Genomic DNA, 18,991 nt, shown 5'->3' with positions numbered 1-18,991 from the left:
GGGTTTAGGGAAGTGAGCGGGCGGGCGGGTCAATCGGTAAAATTGGTTGGGTTCAGGGAAGGAGGAGGCCGGGTCAGCTGATTGGCCGGTCGCGCAGTCAATCATCCGGTCAGTCAGACAGCGGCCTCTGGTGGGTTCACGCGAGAACAGCGAGGGCGCGAACTGCACTCGCGAGAGGCGTTTGAGAAGCGAAAAAGCGCACAACAGCGGCCTCTCGCGGATTCGCAAAAACAGAAACTGCAGCCATACCTGGGTTGACCAAAAGTCAATGTCTAGCCAGTATCTAACAACGTTATTTTAAACAACATCAAATTATGTTGATATTTGGTTAATTTCTGGTTCTGTTGGAAAGTGACAAAAATCCAATATCTTGATAGATGTCATAGTGGTCACGTCCACACAATGTGAAGGTGTAACATGATTAGACATTGATATTTGATTGATTTTAGGTTGAACATTGGCGTCGACCTGACGTTGGGTTCTGACATCAAAACGATTTTCATTTCCAAACAAAATCCAACGTTCCCACAACGTTAGGGTACAACGTCAATATGACATCATGTTGACGTCCTGTGCCTACAAGGTAGTAACACAGATCGTGTCCTGTATTGCCATGCTAATAATGGCAGTAAACCTTGAATTTCCATTTTGTATAGAAAACACAGATACACTTTAATATGTTGTGCTTTTATTAGCATGCACAGAGCAGCTTTATAGCAGAACTTAAAAATGTGTGATGAAACATCTTCTGTACACTATAAAAATGATGACAAATAGTCATGACAATTTAATAAGTTAATAAGGTACTGCTAAATGTTTTGTCCAACTAAATGTTTTGTAGCTATACAAAGTTTAACGTAAAATGTATAGTCAGTTTGACTGATTTAAGTTGAGATGTCTAGAAAACTGTGTCGATGAAATCATGACTGGATTCATTACCGTGGTTGACTTTGGCATAATAAAAGATCCGCTGCTTTTATGCTTTTCGTCGCACTTCTCCCTCATCAGCGATTTTTTTCAACATAGGGTCTTTCTGAAAACGTAGCCCTATATACATTTCTGGAGATTGTGATTTATGTAGGCAGAAGTACGTATGGCTGCATTTCATCTTTAAAACGAACGATATGAGGCACCGTTTTATTTTTTTTTTTCGCTTACCAGCTGACCGCTTATCTCCGTTTGGACAGCTTTCCCACTGTTACCAGTTTGTCAAGTGGCTCGCCGTGTACGTTGCCGAACTTGAGACGAAGACAGGAGTTCAAAGAAAGAAGGTAAGACAAAAACAAAATACAAAAATTAAATAAACAATAACAGGGTAAGCATGTGGTAAAATCTGAAAACGTAGTAAAAATCAGGGAAATTTTCCTTTTTTGGATTTGTTTTGAAAACACTGTCTGTTGGATTTAGTGAAGGGGGTGATCGGATAAATTGGTGCTTTTAAAAACACAAAAAGCATACAGAGCAGCCTCTGGTGGATTCGCGAAAACAAAAACTGCAAAAAAGTACCTCCTTGCATGTATTTGACATTCTCCAGAAATGTATATAGGGCTACGTTTTTAGAATGAGCCTAAGTTAATTTCTTTAGCACTCATATTTCTTTTTCTCTACTTTGTGTCTTAAGCCTGGTTTATACTTCTGCATCAAGTGACCGGTGTAACTCACGGCGCAGGCAAAGCGCGTGGCTGTGCATTTATACTTCTGCGCGCTGTCTCTGTTGGTCTGCTTCAACACTTCCGAAACGCTAGTGGGCAGTAATGTGTAAATGTTCCTCCGTGTCGAGTTTCTTCGCTTCTGTTTTGCTTTTCCTGAACACTTCCTGGATGTACAAGTGACTCAAACTCGCTCATTTTGAGGCAGGAACCGGCGGACGTGCAACAACTTTAACCATGAGGTAAACACAGAACAAAACTTTCCATCCGGAGCTCCTTCACGGGACTCCACACTTGTAAACAATCGCTCGTGCCATTCGCACGGCTCTCTGTCCCACCCAGACTCATCAGCGCTACCAAGCCGACCAATCACAGAGCTTGCGCTACGCGTTGTTGTGACGTGTAGTTACATTTTTTGAGAGGTGCAAGTCAGTGACGGCAACGGCCACGGCGAAGGGCTATGCGTCAGCGCCGTAGCATACGCCGCGTTTGATGCAGAAGTATAAATCAGCCTTTACTCTGCTTCATGATGCGATAATGAGATGTCTAGACACTTTAGCTCATCCATGAACATTAGTCCTGTAGGATATACTTAGATTGACAACTACCATTCCATACTCAGTCACAGGGTCATCAAACCATGCATTTGTTTGTTGTGAATATGAATTTGCTTGTGGCAAAATGACATTCTGTCCCTTTAAGAAAGCATATTTTTGTAATACTGCAGATACTAATGTACTGTCATATGTCAAAGTGTCAGCTGAATCCAAAATTTGTGTCAGTTAAGAGAATACCGGGTCAAACATAGTTTTAAATTTAAGCAATGTCTCAGTTTTCAAGACAACATTGTAGTGTTGTTTTAAAAGATCATACTTTGCACATATACATGGCACCATTTTCAAATAAAACTCGAAAGGTTCTTATGCATTTAGGCCGTTCATTTTCACAGCTATTTTGGTTGCCAAAAGTTCAATTTCTTGAAAACTATACCTTGTCGGCATAGCATATCAGTATTCGCCTCTGCTCCATGGCCCAGACCTTCCATCCCAGCCCCTAAATTATCCACTGCCCCATCCCACTTGGACTTTTTAGTGGGGGGATATGTAAGGTGTGTTTTGTGTCATGTTGTCTTGTTTTTTGCTTTAATGTGCACCTTTGTTCTTGTGTCATGTTTTCATTATGTTGATTTAGTCATGCTTGTTTCTCATTGGTTGTCCTAGTTATGTCAAGTTTCTCATTGGTTGTCATGTCATGTGATCCCTAGTGTTATTATATTAACCCTCATATTACCTTTGTGTGTAACCCCTCTGTTGATGAGTTTATTTGTTTTGCCATGTCTTGCGTGACGTCTATCATTGTTTAGCCACGTCATTGAGTTTTTGGATTGCTTTAATAACCTGCACTTGGGTTCAAACGCTCACCTTCAATGGACTTTGTTAAAAAAGCGGTTTACACTATTGTGAGGTATAGTGCATGATGATGGATGCTCATGTCAATTGCTAAAAAAAAGTCAAATAAATTTACAGAAGTGTCATGTTTTACTAATTAGGTAACAAATTCCTACATAATTCTTGCTCTTCTACAATAACAACATTTATTTCAGAATGTACATTATAATACACGTTACAGGACTGTGTTGTGAATAAATAGTCATTTTTAAACATAAGTGTGCAATTGGTCTGAATTCGGTAAAAGAAAATCCAGTGACCAGCAAAAGTTTTGGCCTCACAAGATTTTAACACTTACAAATGATACCGTGTTAAGCTATTATTTTAAAACTATAGGCAGTTTGGTTTGGCACTTAGCCATAAACTATCCACAGCCCATTGCTGAGCAGATATTTCTGAGGGTGTCAGTTGTCAAGTTTTTTTTTCACCTACTCTAGTGACAGTCATCATTTAGCAGCTTGTTAACCCTTTGAGTGTAGTATTCGTTTTCCATGCCTGATGGGCTGCTGTGACCAGACAGTGTGTATGAGTTCCGTCCCAAAATCCTGTTGCGCATTTCAAAAAGGGCCTTCTTGTACTGTTGCCGTAGGAGGGAGTAGACGAACGGGTCAGAGGCAGCTTTAGTGTACACCAAGCACTTGCTCATGATCCCCCAATGACAGTTGATTTTCACTGAAGGAGCCAGTTCAGTCAGTCTAAAAGAAAGAAATGACATATATATTACGATTCTGAAACAGAAAGGAAGTGTTTTCTAGCCTAAATTGGCATTGGTGATATCTAGTGTCACTGTTTTGCTTTATTCAGTAAAAACACATGAATTTTCTCATATTATACCCTTCTCTTCAGCTCATTTTCAAAGAGTCTTACATTTAGAGATTCATTCAGTCTTTTGCAATTAAACAACTGTGGAATAGTAATAATAACAATATTGCTATTTTAATTTACAGCAACATTCTCATCAATAAATGCTTCACTGAAAAAAAGATTTCTGCAAAATTGTTGAAAACGATTTAAATGGGTTGACTTTAAACAAACAAATTACATTTAGTATATTCAACTTGATTTGTTTGTTTAAAATCGGCCCAAATAAATTGTTTACAACCACTTAAAACCTTAAAAAATAAGTAAATCCAAGGAATCATCTTCAAATCCTTGTTTCAGTGTTCTTCTCAATTTAATGTTGACAACAAAAGCCAATTAATGCATTTGAAGGCAATTCAAACATAATAATTTTCATATGCAGCTATTAAAGACCATTGGCTAGTATTATGCTTCATGGTATTATATAATATATGTATTATATTATGTTTATGGTATTATGTTATTGATCTATGTCTGAAAACGTGATTGCTGACAACTCATTTTTCATGCATTTCTGTATTGGTTGTTTCTTTTAGCAAACAATTTTATTTGTCATGAACTTTGATCTTTCAATTTTTGCAGACCTACCATATTAATGAACAGCTTTTTTACTCTGCATGGCATGTAAGATTTGAACAAGCATCATAGGCTCATTTTAATAACACCAATGGAAACATTCCAAGAAAATTTGGATTGTTAAATGTTTTTGAAATCGTTCTTTAAAGAACCAATGTCTGGTTGGTTCTATTGGGATCCAAAATTCATTTAATCGTTCTGAAAACCCAGCTACTGTAAGTAAAGAGGTACATTTAAAAATCATATATTGCATAATATGGCCTATTTGCAACAAACTCTATATTTATACAGGGTAATAAACATGCAATATTGTTATCATATTGTTTTTTTTGTACATATTCCTAATGGATAAATATTCTAAGAAATAGCCTCGTCTCCCAGTTGAAGTACAGTATGTTCTAAAATATTTTTTTTAATTAATTGATATTATGTTATGCTCTGTAATAATGCAATACCGTGTAATGACATAGGGGGCGAAGCACAGGACGAACGACCCGATGAATATGCAGATTTTCTTGATGGCCCGCCGTCTCCTTTTCTTCTGCTCGACTAAGCACCGTTGTTTCACACTAAAAAGTTCAAAACAGTATGTTGTAAACACATTATTTACATTTTGACTGTCTAAATATTGCTCTATAGTGTTTTGATGTACCTTGGATGAATGTCGACAAGTAGCAAAAGTGTCTGCACCGTTATAACGTCTATCCTCTTACAATGGAAACGAGCTACTTGTAGTACTTTCAGGTAGGCAAAGCACATGATGAAAAGTGAGAGTGCGAAAGTGCAGGCGTGATACAGCGCGGTGAACAGCGTGAAGTGTCCGCGTCTCTCATCATCACCTTCTCGCAGGTGCAAGGTGCACGACGCGTACGCGGGACTATAATCAACCCAAGACAGCAGAAGAGCTGTGAGGGAGAACGCGAGAGAGTGGAGCCACACATAACTGACCATCAGCACGGCATTCTTCAGTCTCATCTTGCTGGAGTAAGTCAAAGGAAACACTACGGCTATCCAGCGGTCTATGCCGAGAGCCGCCATGCTCAGCATCGTGTTGGAAGTCAGGAAAGTATCCATAAAACTCACGGTGTAACAAAAGTGATCGCCAAACGGCTTCTGACATTTCACGATGGCAAGTAGAGTAGACGGCATGTTGAGGACGGCGATCAGGATGTTGCAGAAGGACAGGTTGATGATGAAGACACCCGGCACCTGCGCGCGAACCCGCGAGCTGCAGGTGAAACATAGTAGCACCAGTGAGTTCGCCACGAGAGACACAGCTGCAATTACAACAACCAGCAACTCCAGGAATATATCCAATAAGTTCATGTCTAGGTCCAGAATCAATAACAGTTGATTTGTTGCGGGTTTTGGTGGGAGGTCGTCGCTGGCTCATGTTTGCTGCTTTCCATTCTGCTTTGGAAGAAATAAACAAGTTAACCGTCCGTCATTATCGATGAGTGCTGTCCAGTGTACTGAAGAGATCTCTTAACTCAAAACGTCGCTCATATCGTTGTTTTTAACGCTGGCCAAAATCAAATGTTGTTCCCTGTATGATTTTAAATTAGCCACTGTAGTACAACACGTTCTATAGAGAGCGCGCTCGGAGCGCGTGCTCGTGCGCACTGGAATTATTCCTGTCTGAGCGCTCCGGCTCACGTGCAGCCAGTTTATTACATGTGACGTTTCCTTGATAAGCATGCAGTTCGGCTAGCGAAATAGTTAGACGGTGGAGGAGATTTTTTGAAACCTAAACAACCCGCAAAGATGCAGTCTTTTGAGCGCAAAAATAAATAAACAATAACAGAAGCTTATTTTCCATAAATAAATTAACTGTCAGGCTGCAACTTACACTCAAATAATTATTTTTGCTGTCTATTAAACTACTTATTTAAAACGAGCTGAAACAACAGAATTCTTGAGATTTCTTTGGGACAAGTTAATAGTTTTATGTTCAATCCCCTTAAATTTGTTATATTTGCAAAGTTAACCTAATCTTTTTGTGTTAGGAGAACATAAATGAATTGTGTAGAACCCAGCATTTTTAGTGTATTCAAATGTGAGAGAGAGGGAATTGACCCAGCAGGCACACAACATCATAAAACATTAATATTAAGTTAGATTTAGGACAACGTTATTTTGACGTCCAATAACAACGTCAAATTATGTTGATATTTGGTTGATTTTAGGTTGTGTTGGGAAGTGAACAAAATCCAACGTCTGATAGAAGTCATAGTGGTAACGTCCACTCAATGTCAAGGTGTTACATTTTTAACACGTTGATATTGGTTGATTTTAGGTTGATTTTAGGTTGGAGATTGACGTCGGCCTGACATTGGGTTCTGATGTCAACCCGATTTTCATTTCCAAACAAAATCCAACATCCCTACGACATTGGGGTACAAAGTGAATATGATGTCCTGTTCCGGGAAAGAGGATAGAATAAAAATGTTATATTAAGGATTGGGAGATTTATATAAAGTATATATGCGCTCATCTCACTGAAATGAACCTTATGGACAAAAAAAAAAAATTATCCAGGATTTCATTCTTTCTTGTCCTCTCAGAAACAAAAGTACAACACCAGTTAAAGGCAAAGTCCCCTTTTCATAAGATATACATTTGCATATAACTTACTGGGACCTTATTAGCACCTATTAATACATAAAATCATTGTACATAAAAAGCAGAAAAGTGCACCACCACCAGTGACAGCTTTTGTAGCAGAGTGTGGGAGAGCAAACGAAAAACACGTGTTTCTTTCATACACACATGCAAACACACACAACTGTCCTCAGCAGTGCTGTTTTTTCTGCTTCACCATGGCAACTTGAGCAAGGACTCTTTTTCTTCTTTGAACAATGAGGACGATTTCTGAAACCTGTCTGTCACTGTGTTATTTCGAGGCCACTGATCGTTGCAAGTAGACTAGAAAAACAGATTTGCAACAATGTTCTTTTACATTCTTCAGTTTCAGGAAAAAGATGCCTAAAATACCTGAGCAGTGGTATCAGTTTAACAAAGATCCAAATGTTGGTGTTTATGCATGGTGTTTAGAGCAATATGTACATTTGTGCTGCATACTTTCCTCTCAGTAACAAAAAAACAACTTGTATAGTGCTGTGGAATCATGTTGATGTCCTTGCACTATTCAATCATTAATTCATTCTCATACACTTTTCCGGGGCTGGGTTGCAGGGGCAGCAGTCTCAGAAGAGAAGCCCAGGCTACCCTCTCCCCAGACACTTCCTCCAGCTACTCCAGGGGGATCCTGAGGCATTCCCAGACCAGCCGAAAGACATAGTCCCTCCAGCGTGTCCTGGGTCTTCCCTGAGGCCATCTCCCAATTGGGAGATACCTGGAACACCTCCCTAGGTAGGAGTCCAGAAAGCATCCGAAACAAATGCCCAAGCCACGTCAGCTGACTTCTCTTGATGTGGAGAAGCAGCGGCTCTACTCCGAGCTCCTCTTGGGTGATCAGTGCTCCTCACCCTATCTATAAGAGTGCACCCATCCTGCAAAGGAAACTCATTTCATCCGCTTCTTTCCAAGATCTTGTCCTTTCAGCCATAACCCAAAGCTCTTGACCATAGGTTCCAACCCCGAGATACTTGAACTTATCCACCTGGAGTAAGAACTTTCCTCCAACCTGGAGATGGCAAACCACCTTTTTCTGGTGGAGCACAATAGCCTCTGACTTGGAGATGCTGATTCTCATCTCAGTCGCGTCTCACTCGGCAGCAAACTGGTCCATGTTCGATGAAGCCAACAGTGTATAACAGAGATCCAGACTCCCTCCGGCCCAAGTCTGCACTTTGAAATTCTGTCCATAATAATTATGAACAGAGTTGTTGACAAAAGGCAGCTCTGCCAGAGTCCAACATGCACTGAAAACAAGTCTGAACCCATACTCCGAGAGCATCTTCCACTGACTGCCTTAAGGGACACGGTCGAGTGCCTTCTCCAAGTTCACTAAACACATGCGGATTGGTTGGGCATACTCTGGCATGGAGCTGATCCAGTGTACCACGGCCAGGACGAAAACAGCATTGTTCCTCCTAGATTCAACCATCGGCCGGATCCTCCTCTCCAGTATACCATAGACTTTCCCAGGGAGGTTGAGGAGTGTGATCTACTGTACCAATAGTTGGAACACACCCTCCGGTCCCCCTTTCCTAAAAATGGGAACCTCCTTGCGATTATTATAGAGATGCTTGCACCAGCTCTGCAATGTGTCACATCAGTCATCAGCTATTTATACAGTAAAAGCAAGCACTTACGTTGTTAAACCATTTAAACAAACCGCTTTTACTATTATATCCAATATTTCAGAAGCACTGGTTCCACTATTTTTCTATAGGGATTTTTAAAAAAGTCTTTCTTAAGCTTAACAAGCAGGAATAATGAATCTCAGGTGAATTAAAAACTTAAGTAGATATGAAAATCAAACAAAAAGTACTTCACAGCTTCCCTCAGAGAAATTGCTAAAGCTCTGTAAATGACACTGAATGAAAATGATGGAAATCTACAAACTATTCATTTAAACTTGTGCATATACTGTAGGAACAATATCATTCCTGTTTACTGCAAATTACTCATATACTCAAGTAGTTATATATTTCAGGAGAGTGGGAAATGACCCAGTTTTCTCATTTGTGGTTTTTATAAATAAATATATATATATATATATATATATATATATATATATATATATATATATATATGTGTGTGTGTGTGTGTGTGTGTATATATATATAATTATATATATATATATATATATATATATATATATATATATATATATATATATATATATATATATATATATATATATATATATATATATATATATATATAAAGATTTTCACAATATTGTGGATATAATAGTTTTCTGGATGGTGCTATTAAAAGTTTTTTGAATAACTAAAATTGATGATCAGCCTCCAAACTCATACGAAGGCTGCCTTCAGTTTTAGAAGTTATGTAGAAGAGTAATTCCAGCGTTCAGGATCTACAGTAAATTTTCAAAACATAAATTCACAAAGAAAGTACATGTTAACATTATATTAAAACATTCTTGTTTATATTTTCCAAAACAACTGAGCACAGAGTTATAGAATCAGAAAAAAACATCAACCTGTAAACATGTTTTAGATTTTAAATGATGAAGATAAACTTGCGTTATGTATGTGACGAAAAAAGTAGTTTACAGTATACAACATACTTTATAGAAGTTCTGTGAATTAAACTGCACAACCCAAAAGATGATAATCAAAAGGATAAGATTTGGTTCATTATAGAAGAAACATGATTGATTTTATTTTATATTGTTGCATTTGTTAAAAGCTTTGTTATGGATGTGATGTCTCTCCATTATAAATGTGTCAAAATTGGCATTTGTATGATTTTGGGAAATCAAATCTTATTGTTTGAAAACATTGACAGAGACATTTTTGAATATTTTCAATGTACTTCTTTACACACAAACAAAAACAGAAAGAGTTTTGCTATTTTGGTGAAAACCCAATACTGAGTTGCTGCTGGAAGAGCATCCACTGCGAAAACCAATGCTGGAATAGTTGGAGGTTCATTCCATTGTGGCAACCTCTGAAATAGAGACTAAGCTGAAGGAAAATGAATGAATGAAAGTAGTAAACTCTAAGACAAAAACCAAGCCTGATTCAACTTCAAAACACAAACAAAACCACTGTCACTGCTAAATTCATAGATGTCTCTTTCTAAAAACATCTAATTCTCCGTATCCTCATTTCCCTTTTTACTTTGAGCTACCTGCATTACATAAGACACTTCCAGCTTCCGTCTGTTTTATTTATGATGATGTTCAGATGGGAGTCCAGCAACTCTCAGAACCCTCTGATGATCATGATGATGTTGATGTAGTGCAGGCAAAGGTGTTTCCTTGTTTGATGGTAAAACATGACCAATACACATTGTACATTAACTCTTAGCTTTTTATCATAACATGGAATAATCATATTGTATCACTTTTTGTTGTATTACTGGAAATTACCTGAAAATATTTCTGTTGCAATCAGTGTTGGTTACTTCTGGTTACTTCAAAAAGGCAATTTATTAGTAATTAGATAATAAAAGATGTATATAAAGTACATTTTTTAACATTCTGTAAGTGGTCTACGGATGAACAATAGCCATTCTTGGCTAATTCTGGCACATTTTACAGTAATGTTTATTAATGTGCATTGACCCTGTAAACAAATAAACCAAACTAAACTAAACATTTATAATTACTATGTCTGAAAAGTAATTTGGTTACTCTAATTACTCTACTCTTTAATTACTCTAATTACCTGACTCAATATTATTTAAAATTACTGTAAATATCAATACAACACTATTCATTCATTCATTCGTTTATTTTCCTTTGGCTAAGTCCCTTATTTATCAGGGGTCGCCACAGCGGAATGAACCGCCACTATTAATTCTTTAAATCAGATTCAGACATGACCAGATTAATAATTACAATTCATCAATCGAAAATAAGTTTGTTTTGATGCAATTTAAATGTGTGTACTGTCTTTTTTTTGTTATTATATTTAAATTCACACAGGCATGCATATACTTGAGAAAATGTTTTTTTTTAATATTTAGATATAAACCAGTGGTGTCCAAACTCAGTCCTGGAGGGCCGGTCTCTGGAGAGTTGAGCTCCAACCCCAATCAAACACACCTGAACCAGCTAATCCAGCTCTTACTAAATATACTAGGAACTTCCTGGCAAGTGTGTTGAAGCAAGTTGGAGCTAAATTCAGCAGGAAACTGGCCCTCCAGGACTGAGTTTGTACACCCCTAATATAAACTATGTGTGTGTATATGATATAAAATATATATACTTAAATATCTATGTAACAACTTTTTTTGGTGTAATTCCATTTTAATTTATGTGTGTATATCACATATAGAAAATAAATGTATATAAACATATTTTGTCAAAACAAACCTTTAGTTTGGATGCGATTAACTGAGACTAGTTTGCTCAGCACTAGTGTTATTTAAAAATGTAATACTTGTGAAGTGTATTAACAAACAGCATTAAATTTCCTAAATACTGAGCAAAACATTTAATGTTTCAAAGCCACAACATATTCCACACATAAAATATACTGCATTGACTACATTTTTGATTAGGTGCAATCATCTTAATAAATGTGACCTTCATGAAAAAATATTATTCTGCAAAATATATTTGTATAACAATAAAAGAGACTTGTATACAGAACTGTTGAATTTATTTTCAGTTTTTAAGGCAAGTATATTTTAATTTAAATGAAAGTAAAAATAATCAGTAATCCCTTAACTTTTTTCAATGGTTAAGTAATTGAATTACAGTAAGAGGTTGCTTTGTAACTAATTACATGCACCCCACACTGCTGCAATTCAACTCATGTAATTCAATTAAAAAACGCATTAAAAGCCCACGTTCAAGGGCTCTGACGGTGCTTAAACACCACACCCCAATGATAATGTCTACATGCGTTTAGCTGTTAGCCCTGATAATGGTCATTTTAGATGAGGGAAAGCCTCTTTAAAGTGCTGTGGTAAAGAAGGAAACCTTTTTGTGTTCACAGATTCAGACCCTGAGAGGATGTTATGCAAGAAAGTGCTGATGGCAAACCCACTTAAGATGTCAACACACAAGGTATACAGGGTGTTTTCATTCCTCTCTCTCTCTCTCTCTCTCTTTCTCTTCATATACAATGAGAGAAAAATTACATAACAGAATGTCTAGAAGTCAGGATGAGTTTGTTTTCAAAACAGACCACCTGGACATCTCAGTTTTTTTGTCCCACATAAAAAAGCTGCATTTCTCAAAAACACATATGTTTGATTATATATCTATTATTGTGAGGAGTTTAAATTAAATGTATACCCTCATTGAAACCTTTACAATATTTATTTAAAGAAACACTCGACTTCTTTGAAAATATGCTAATTTTACAAGTCACCTTAAGCAATGATGTTTTACCATTTTTAAATTCATTCAGACGATGGTCTGGCAAGAGCACATTTAGCTTAGCTTATAGTATAAATTAATAAATTGGATTGGACCTTTAGCATCTCAATCCAAAAACTCAAAAAGGAGATCACTGTCCTATTTATTCATTTATTCATTCATTTTCTTTTCGGCTTAGTCCCTTTATTAATCCGGGGTCGCCACAGCGGAATGAACCGCGAACTTATCCAGCAAGTTTTTACGCAGCGGATGCCCTTCCAGCCACAACCCATCTCTAGGAAACATCCACACACACATTCACACACACACACTCATACACTACAGTCAATTTACTCTACCCAATTCACCTGTACCGCATGTCTTTTGACTGTGGAGGAAACCGGAGCACCCGAAGGCAGGGAGAACATGCAAACTCCACACAGAAACGCCAACTGAGCCGAAGTTCGAACCAGCGACCCAGCGACCTTCTTGCTGTGAGGTGATAGCACTACCTACTGCGCCACTGTCTTGCCCTGTCCTATTTAAAGCTAAACTATTCTAATTACATCCTGTATTAAGACTGAAGAAAAATGAAGTTCCAGAATGAGAGAATACATTGTAAAAAAAAAAAAATGCTGGGATCCAGTTTTGTGTTGCGACAACATGAAGGAATTAAGTTAACTAATTAGTTCTAACAAATTTAATTGGGTTAAACATAAAACAATTAGGTTGTCCCCACACACAAAAAAACTTAATATTTGTGATGTTTTAGCTCAATTTAAATAAGTAGTTTGTACTAAAAGCTAATTTAATATTGTAGTGTCGTTCCGAGCCATATTGACCTACAAAAAACATTTCATTTTCCATCAATTATAGAACAGGATCTCAAGAGTCAAGCTTTAAATAGGAAAAATATTAAAATAAGTTTTTTATTAAAGACACAAATTTAAAAATAAAATGATCCTCTGTTTTACATGTTATGTCCACATATAACATAGGCAAAGCAAATAAAAAGAAAAAAAGGGAAAAACATAATATAAATAAATAAATAAAAAAAAACACATAACAAGCCAACTTGTTTACAAAGACCTGTTCAAACTGCAGAGTATGATGACAAAGCATATTAAAACATTACAGAAATGAAGCATATTTCATAAGGATTTTTTTCAAGGCAACAGACAAAAGGATATGAAACTTTCAAATTGTTCAAGTTTTTTTTTTTTTTTTCAAATAGTATCTAATTAACTCTAAATGTACTGTAACATATAAGTAATTTCTCCAAGCCACAGTTTACATGTAGGGCAAGGATCACCACCTTATTCCTGGAGGTCCGGTGTCCTGCAGATTTTAGCTCCAACCCTAATCAAACACACCTGAACAAGCTAATCAAGGTATACTTCAAACACCCAGGTAGGTAGATGTGTTGAGGCAAGTTGGAGCTAAACCCTGCTGGGCACCGGGACTCCAGGAACGAGATGGTGGCCCCTGATGTAGGGGATTCCTTTTTTCCAAAACTATAGCAGTAGTTGGAGTGCGCTGCTTAATGGTCTAATCTGACTCAATGATTTATGCTAAGTTCAGGTAAAAGTGCCCCTAGATCTGGAGATCGACAGAATGGATTCTAAAAACATAGATTAAACTCCATCGACTATACACGGACATTAGTAATCAAATAATTTTCCTTAATCTGACAAAGACAAGAATAAAATTAAAGTGTTTACAGGAGTTGCTTTTTGAATGTTCCTTTCATGATCCCACATTAAACGTTTTAGCACATAATTCGATTAACGTCATTGCATCAGTTTCACGTAATTTTGGGTGTTTCATTTTTTTAATGAGTTGACTTTAATTGCAGTTTGGCACTTTCACTTTCATTCAGGAACATTTCATGCATGCCCCCATGACAAAAGAGATATTGGAACTGCTGGAAGAGTGTTGTTTTAATGGAAATTGATACTGCATGTCATATGGGGAAAAAAATAATAAATTGCCTCTCGCAATGCATGTGTCTGTGGTCCTTCACTGACTTGGTAGGTGCAGAGAATAGTGTCAAACAGTCATGTGTGTATGGACTATCCTGTCGCAAAATGTGGCGAAAATCCTACACATGGTAATAGTTTGATTGCGGTGTTTTCATGTCTGTACTGCACTTCAATAATGTGACTATAATCGCCATACTCCACATGTCTTAATTTCATTTCTCTTTAGTTCGATTATGGCTTTAGGTGATCAAAAATTGCAATTTACATGGTGGACTCTTAATCAGAGTAATGTCTTAATCGCATTTAAATCGGATTTTGGGTGTTCATGTAAATGTGCTCATTGTTTAACACAAGGTGAAATGAGACTATTTCCTAAAAAAAGTCTTGCTTTAAAAATCCTCTTTCTCATAATGGTTGTTATCCACAATTGTGATTTAAGGTTTTACGATTTCCTTTTGAGAATAGAGTGTAAGAATACACATACATGTTGTCATATATAGTGTCAACAACATTAATGAACTCGATCCAGGACCACATCTGCCACTATATTTATGTCTTTATCAAATTAAGTAGCTTTATATAGCACAATACAATCAACAGTGTTTGCAGAATAGCTAATCTAAGCAAAGTAAACCATGACGTCTAGTGTAACACCCCGTATTTAGCACGATAAGGGCACTGTTTGAATACACGGTTTCATTTTCCTTGTGTAGTAAAAGCAAATGTAAACATGCATGCAAACACACATTAGAGATGAACAAGAGCACAAGAGGAAGAAAAGACTGGAGGTTCTGCTGTTGCTCCAGTTACATTAATATGATAAGACAGGTTGACCATCCACCACCTTTGGCTCCTCTGCACCACAGGCACACACAGCAGGCTGGCTAGCATTTGAAAAGGATCAAACTCTTTTTTTATCCCCATACATATAAAATAACAGGCATTGATTTTGAAGAAATAGCTTTTTCTTGAGAAATTCAAATGGAAATTTGTACATGACAAATAAATGGCTTGTCACAGATAAACTGAATTTTGTTGATCTCCTAGCAAGGCCACAAACTAAGCTAATAATATTCCAGAAAATAATATTTCAGGCTAATTAGGCTGGCTTGTGTAGCAAGCCAGACTATTGTTATCCTATTTTTCTAAAAATTAAACTCTATCTCCTCCTAGAGCTTTCAAGCTATGCCCACCAAACTCACACCAGACCTCCAAACTGGTCTGACTCGGGTTGCTATATCTTTTCCGACTGATCCTACTTTTGGTTTTCCGAAAAACGTCCCGGGATCGTCAGAAAAATCCCATTGACTTAACATTGGACCAAACTTTGTGACCTCATAAGTCTGCATCAGACTGTCCTACAGGCTTCTAACTGGGCTCATTTAACTCAGACTACCAAACTACCAATAACTGATGAGCTTTTAACTTTCTAGCCACACCCCTAACAACCAGATACGGCACCCTAGCAACGGTCCCATAGACTTCCATTATAGAGGTTCAGATTGATATCGTCATGCTGCAGTGTGATAGAGACATGGGTGTTGCTTTTAACTGTTCATACTGGCAAGAAGCTTTGATACATCATCAGTCTAAGCTGTCAATCCACTCCATAGCAACAAAACAGACTAACCTAGCAACGATATAACAGCAGCTATATCTCAGTATCAGAACATCGTAGAGAAGCAGGGGTTGGCTTGTTTGACTCATGCTAGCACACCATCCATCCATCCATCCCTCCATCATCTATCTATCTATCTATCTATCTATCTATCTATCTATCTATCTATCTATCTATCTATCTATCTATCTATCTATCTATCTATCTATCTATCTATCTATCTATCTATCTATCTATCTTTTCATACTTTTTAAAACTGTTTAAACTAAATAAACTATTACCATCAGGCTTTCACAAGCCAGCCTCAAAGTTTGTTCTCAAACTTTAAGAATCTAGTTGTAATGTGTAGTTTCTTTGTAATTGTTGACATATTTTCACAATTAAATCGTCCAATTCTTGATTAATAATCAAAATAACATGATTTACTGGAACTTCTGAGTCTATTTAAAAATGAAATAAATTATAAAACACATATCTATTTGATTGAATGATTTGACATACTTAAACATAAAGACTTCACTTTTCATTGAAATAATATATGTAGTGATATAAATAGATATATTAATAGTAGTGATTTTTTACATTTAGAATATAAGACTATTTTCTATGTGAATAAGTTATTTAGAAAATGTCAGCATCATTACTCCAGTCATTAGTGTCACATGATCGTTCAGAATCCATTCTAATATTGTATGTTGACGATACTATATTATTGTAATGATGGTGCGTAAACAAAAATAAAGTTTCAAAAGCAGCTCTATTAAGAATAGTCAGGCAGGAACGATTCAATAAAGGGACAAATATTAGCATGTAGATAATACAAAAGAGTAGTCAGTGTAACAGGGGAAAGGTCAAGGCAGGAAGCTAAACAAACATAAACAAAACAAAGGGTTAAATGCATGGCTAGGCAGGACAAGGAAAACAAAAGGTAATGCAGACTAGAAGTTCAGCTGCGAGACCCGAGCAGATTTCTTGAGGCGCAGGAATACATTTCTGAATAAAACAAGGTAGTGGTCAGTAACTCTGGTGAAATTTGAACAGGAGCGGGCAGTTTAAAAATAGCATTCCCGAGTCCCGCACAGTCTGTGCACACATTAGCTGCATAAAACGGTCCTCAGAGCGGGCTTTACCATGGCAGAGCAAACTGAAGATGCGCTGTCCTTAAAGGACATTCAGCTTGCATTAGACAATGGTCAGTTTACTGTTAGAAAACTGGTATGGGTTTTACCTTTTAGCAGTCACAAGACTGGAACCTCAGGTTTAAGGGGACAGTCATATGTTATCACAAAAGGGCAAACAAAACTGACATTTAGCCTACAATCCTTGTACAACCTACAGTTATATCTGCTATCTCTCTCTTTTGGTAGAACTGAATTTAATTGTGAAATTTTGGAAACCAGATCTAAATTTGGTGGGAATGGTCGATTCGTGTAGATAATTCTTCTAAGCATGCATCTAGTGAAAAAAGACTGAATATAAACCGGGAGCTGTCTTATGCGGAATGAAACCTCACGAGAGCAGAACTTAAAAAAAAAAAAAAGTCCCGCGCAGACCGCTATTTCAGGCTATAAGGATTAACAAGACTGTGTGTTGTGTACAAATAGTCCACGAAACAGTCCTGATGAGCTTCAGCTGTGTGTGTAATCAGTAGTAGACCTGAAACCAGTGTGTAACTGCGGGGCATGATGGGACATGTAGTTCGGAAGAAAAGCAAGGAGTGTTCTCCAGAGATCCAAAAGGGCTACATCGCTGGTGATTATAACAATTATAATATCCATCATTATCGATATTCAGAGTCAACAATAAGGGTTATTATCATTAAAGAAAACATTTAGTTTTTATATTAATGTTCAAATCTTGTTGTGATACACTGATGAATGCAAATCTTCAAAAAATAAACAGTATTTATTTGACAACAAATCTTTCACAACATTATATATGTGCATATCACCTTTGATCAACTGAATGCGTTCTCGATGAATATAAATAGTTTATTTTTTTTAAGAAAAACTGTATGTCACTGTTTCCTCAAAAAAAAAAATTAAGCTGATGATAATAATAAGATGATAATAATAAGAAATGCTCCTTGAGAGGTAAATCATCATAATAGCACGATCTGGTTACTGAAATTCAATGTTGAATCACAAGAATTGACTACATTTTAAAACATTTACAATTAAAAAAAACATTTATTAGTATGTCAAAGTGTGAAATAGTAATTTTGGTCACATACAAGGAACATTAATGAGCAGAAACAGGGTTTTCAAAAAGCAACCGTTTGATAGTTGGTGGATGTATAAATGTATATCTTTGTAGCCTACATTGTATATTTCTTTCTTGTTTTGTCAAATACTGAGCAAATATCGAAAGTTCTGTTCTTAAGGTACACAAGCCACTTAAACACAACAGGCTGTTTTCTTTCCACTCCAGGCTTTAGTAAATAATTCACTAAAAACTCTTTTCCATGTAAGTTCAGCCGAGTCTAGAAGTGAGCTCAGCTGTCACGTGTAGGCATTTACTCAATCATATCAATGTATCAACATATAGCTGTGTTTTAAAGATTAAATATTAATGCCAAGCATTGCATTAATGCAGAACTCCCATCATTACACCGTTCAGGTTGCAATTTATGGAAGGATGGGAAACTTGGGCTTCCACTGTACCGGCATTGTTTATCACGTGTCATATTTACTGAACACTGCAAATCTTTCCCACAGGCATCAGCTCTAAATTACTGACATGACAGTTAGGTAAAAATATCAGCTCATAAAGCCTAAAGAAAGAAGCAATAAAAACATTTCATAAATTATTCAAGTAGAGACAATTATCTCTAGTCACTAACTGACAGTCCAAACTCTTCTATACATCCTGTTATATTTATTTCTCAG

The 18,991-nt window shown here is 36.7% G+C and overlaps 1 protein-coding gene across 4 annotated transcripts in view; it reads right to left on the bottom strand.

Annotated features, from left to right (window-relative positions):
• Positions 1-3,226: 3,226 nt before the first annotated feature.
• gpr78a (G protein-coupled receptor 78a) overlaps positions 3,227-18,991 on the bottom strand; it is a 36,397-nt gene continuing 20,632 nt past the window's right edge. For 2 of the 4 annotated variants that reach the window (XM_087237451.1, XM_087237452.1), the window contains 3 exons: positions 5,187-5,947; positions 4,990-5,103; positions 3,227-3,792 (listed from right to left, as the gene is read on the bottom strand). In XM_087237451.1, the coding sequence (XP_087093577.1) occupies positions 3,531-3,792; positions 4,990-5,103; positions 5,187-5,860 (1,050 nt within the window). In that variant the 5' untranslated portion in view covers positions 5,861-5,947 and the 3' untranslated portion in view covers positions 3,227-3,530. The remainder of the gene's footprint in view (positions 3,793-4,989; positions 5,104-5,186; positions 5,948-18,991) is intronic. The other 2 variants (XM_087237449.1, XM_087237450.1) reach the window with 1 other exon arrangement.

Source organism: Danio rerio, chromosome 1 (genome assembly GCF_052040795.2).
Source record: "Danio rerio strain M-AB ecotype USA chromosome 1, GRCz13ab, whole genome shotgun sequence".
In the NCBI taxonomy this organism is placed as follows: Eukaryota; Metazoa; Chordata; class Actinopteri; order Cypriniformes; family Danionidae; genus Danio; species Danio rerio.
The sequence above is the reverse complement of the archived record's forward strand: the minus strand, read 5'-3'. Positions and strand labels throughout refer to the sequence as shown.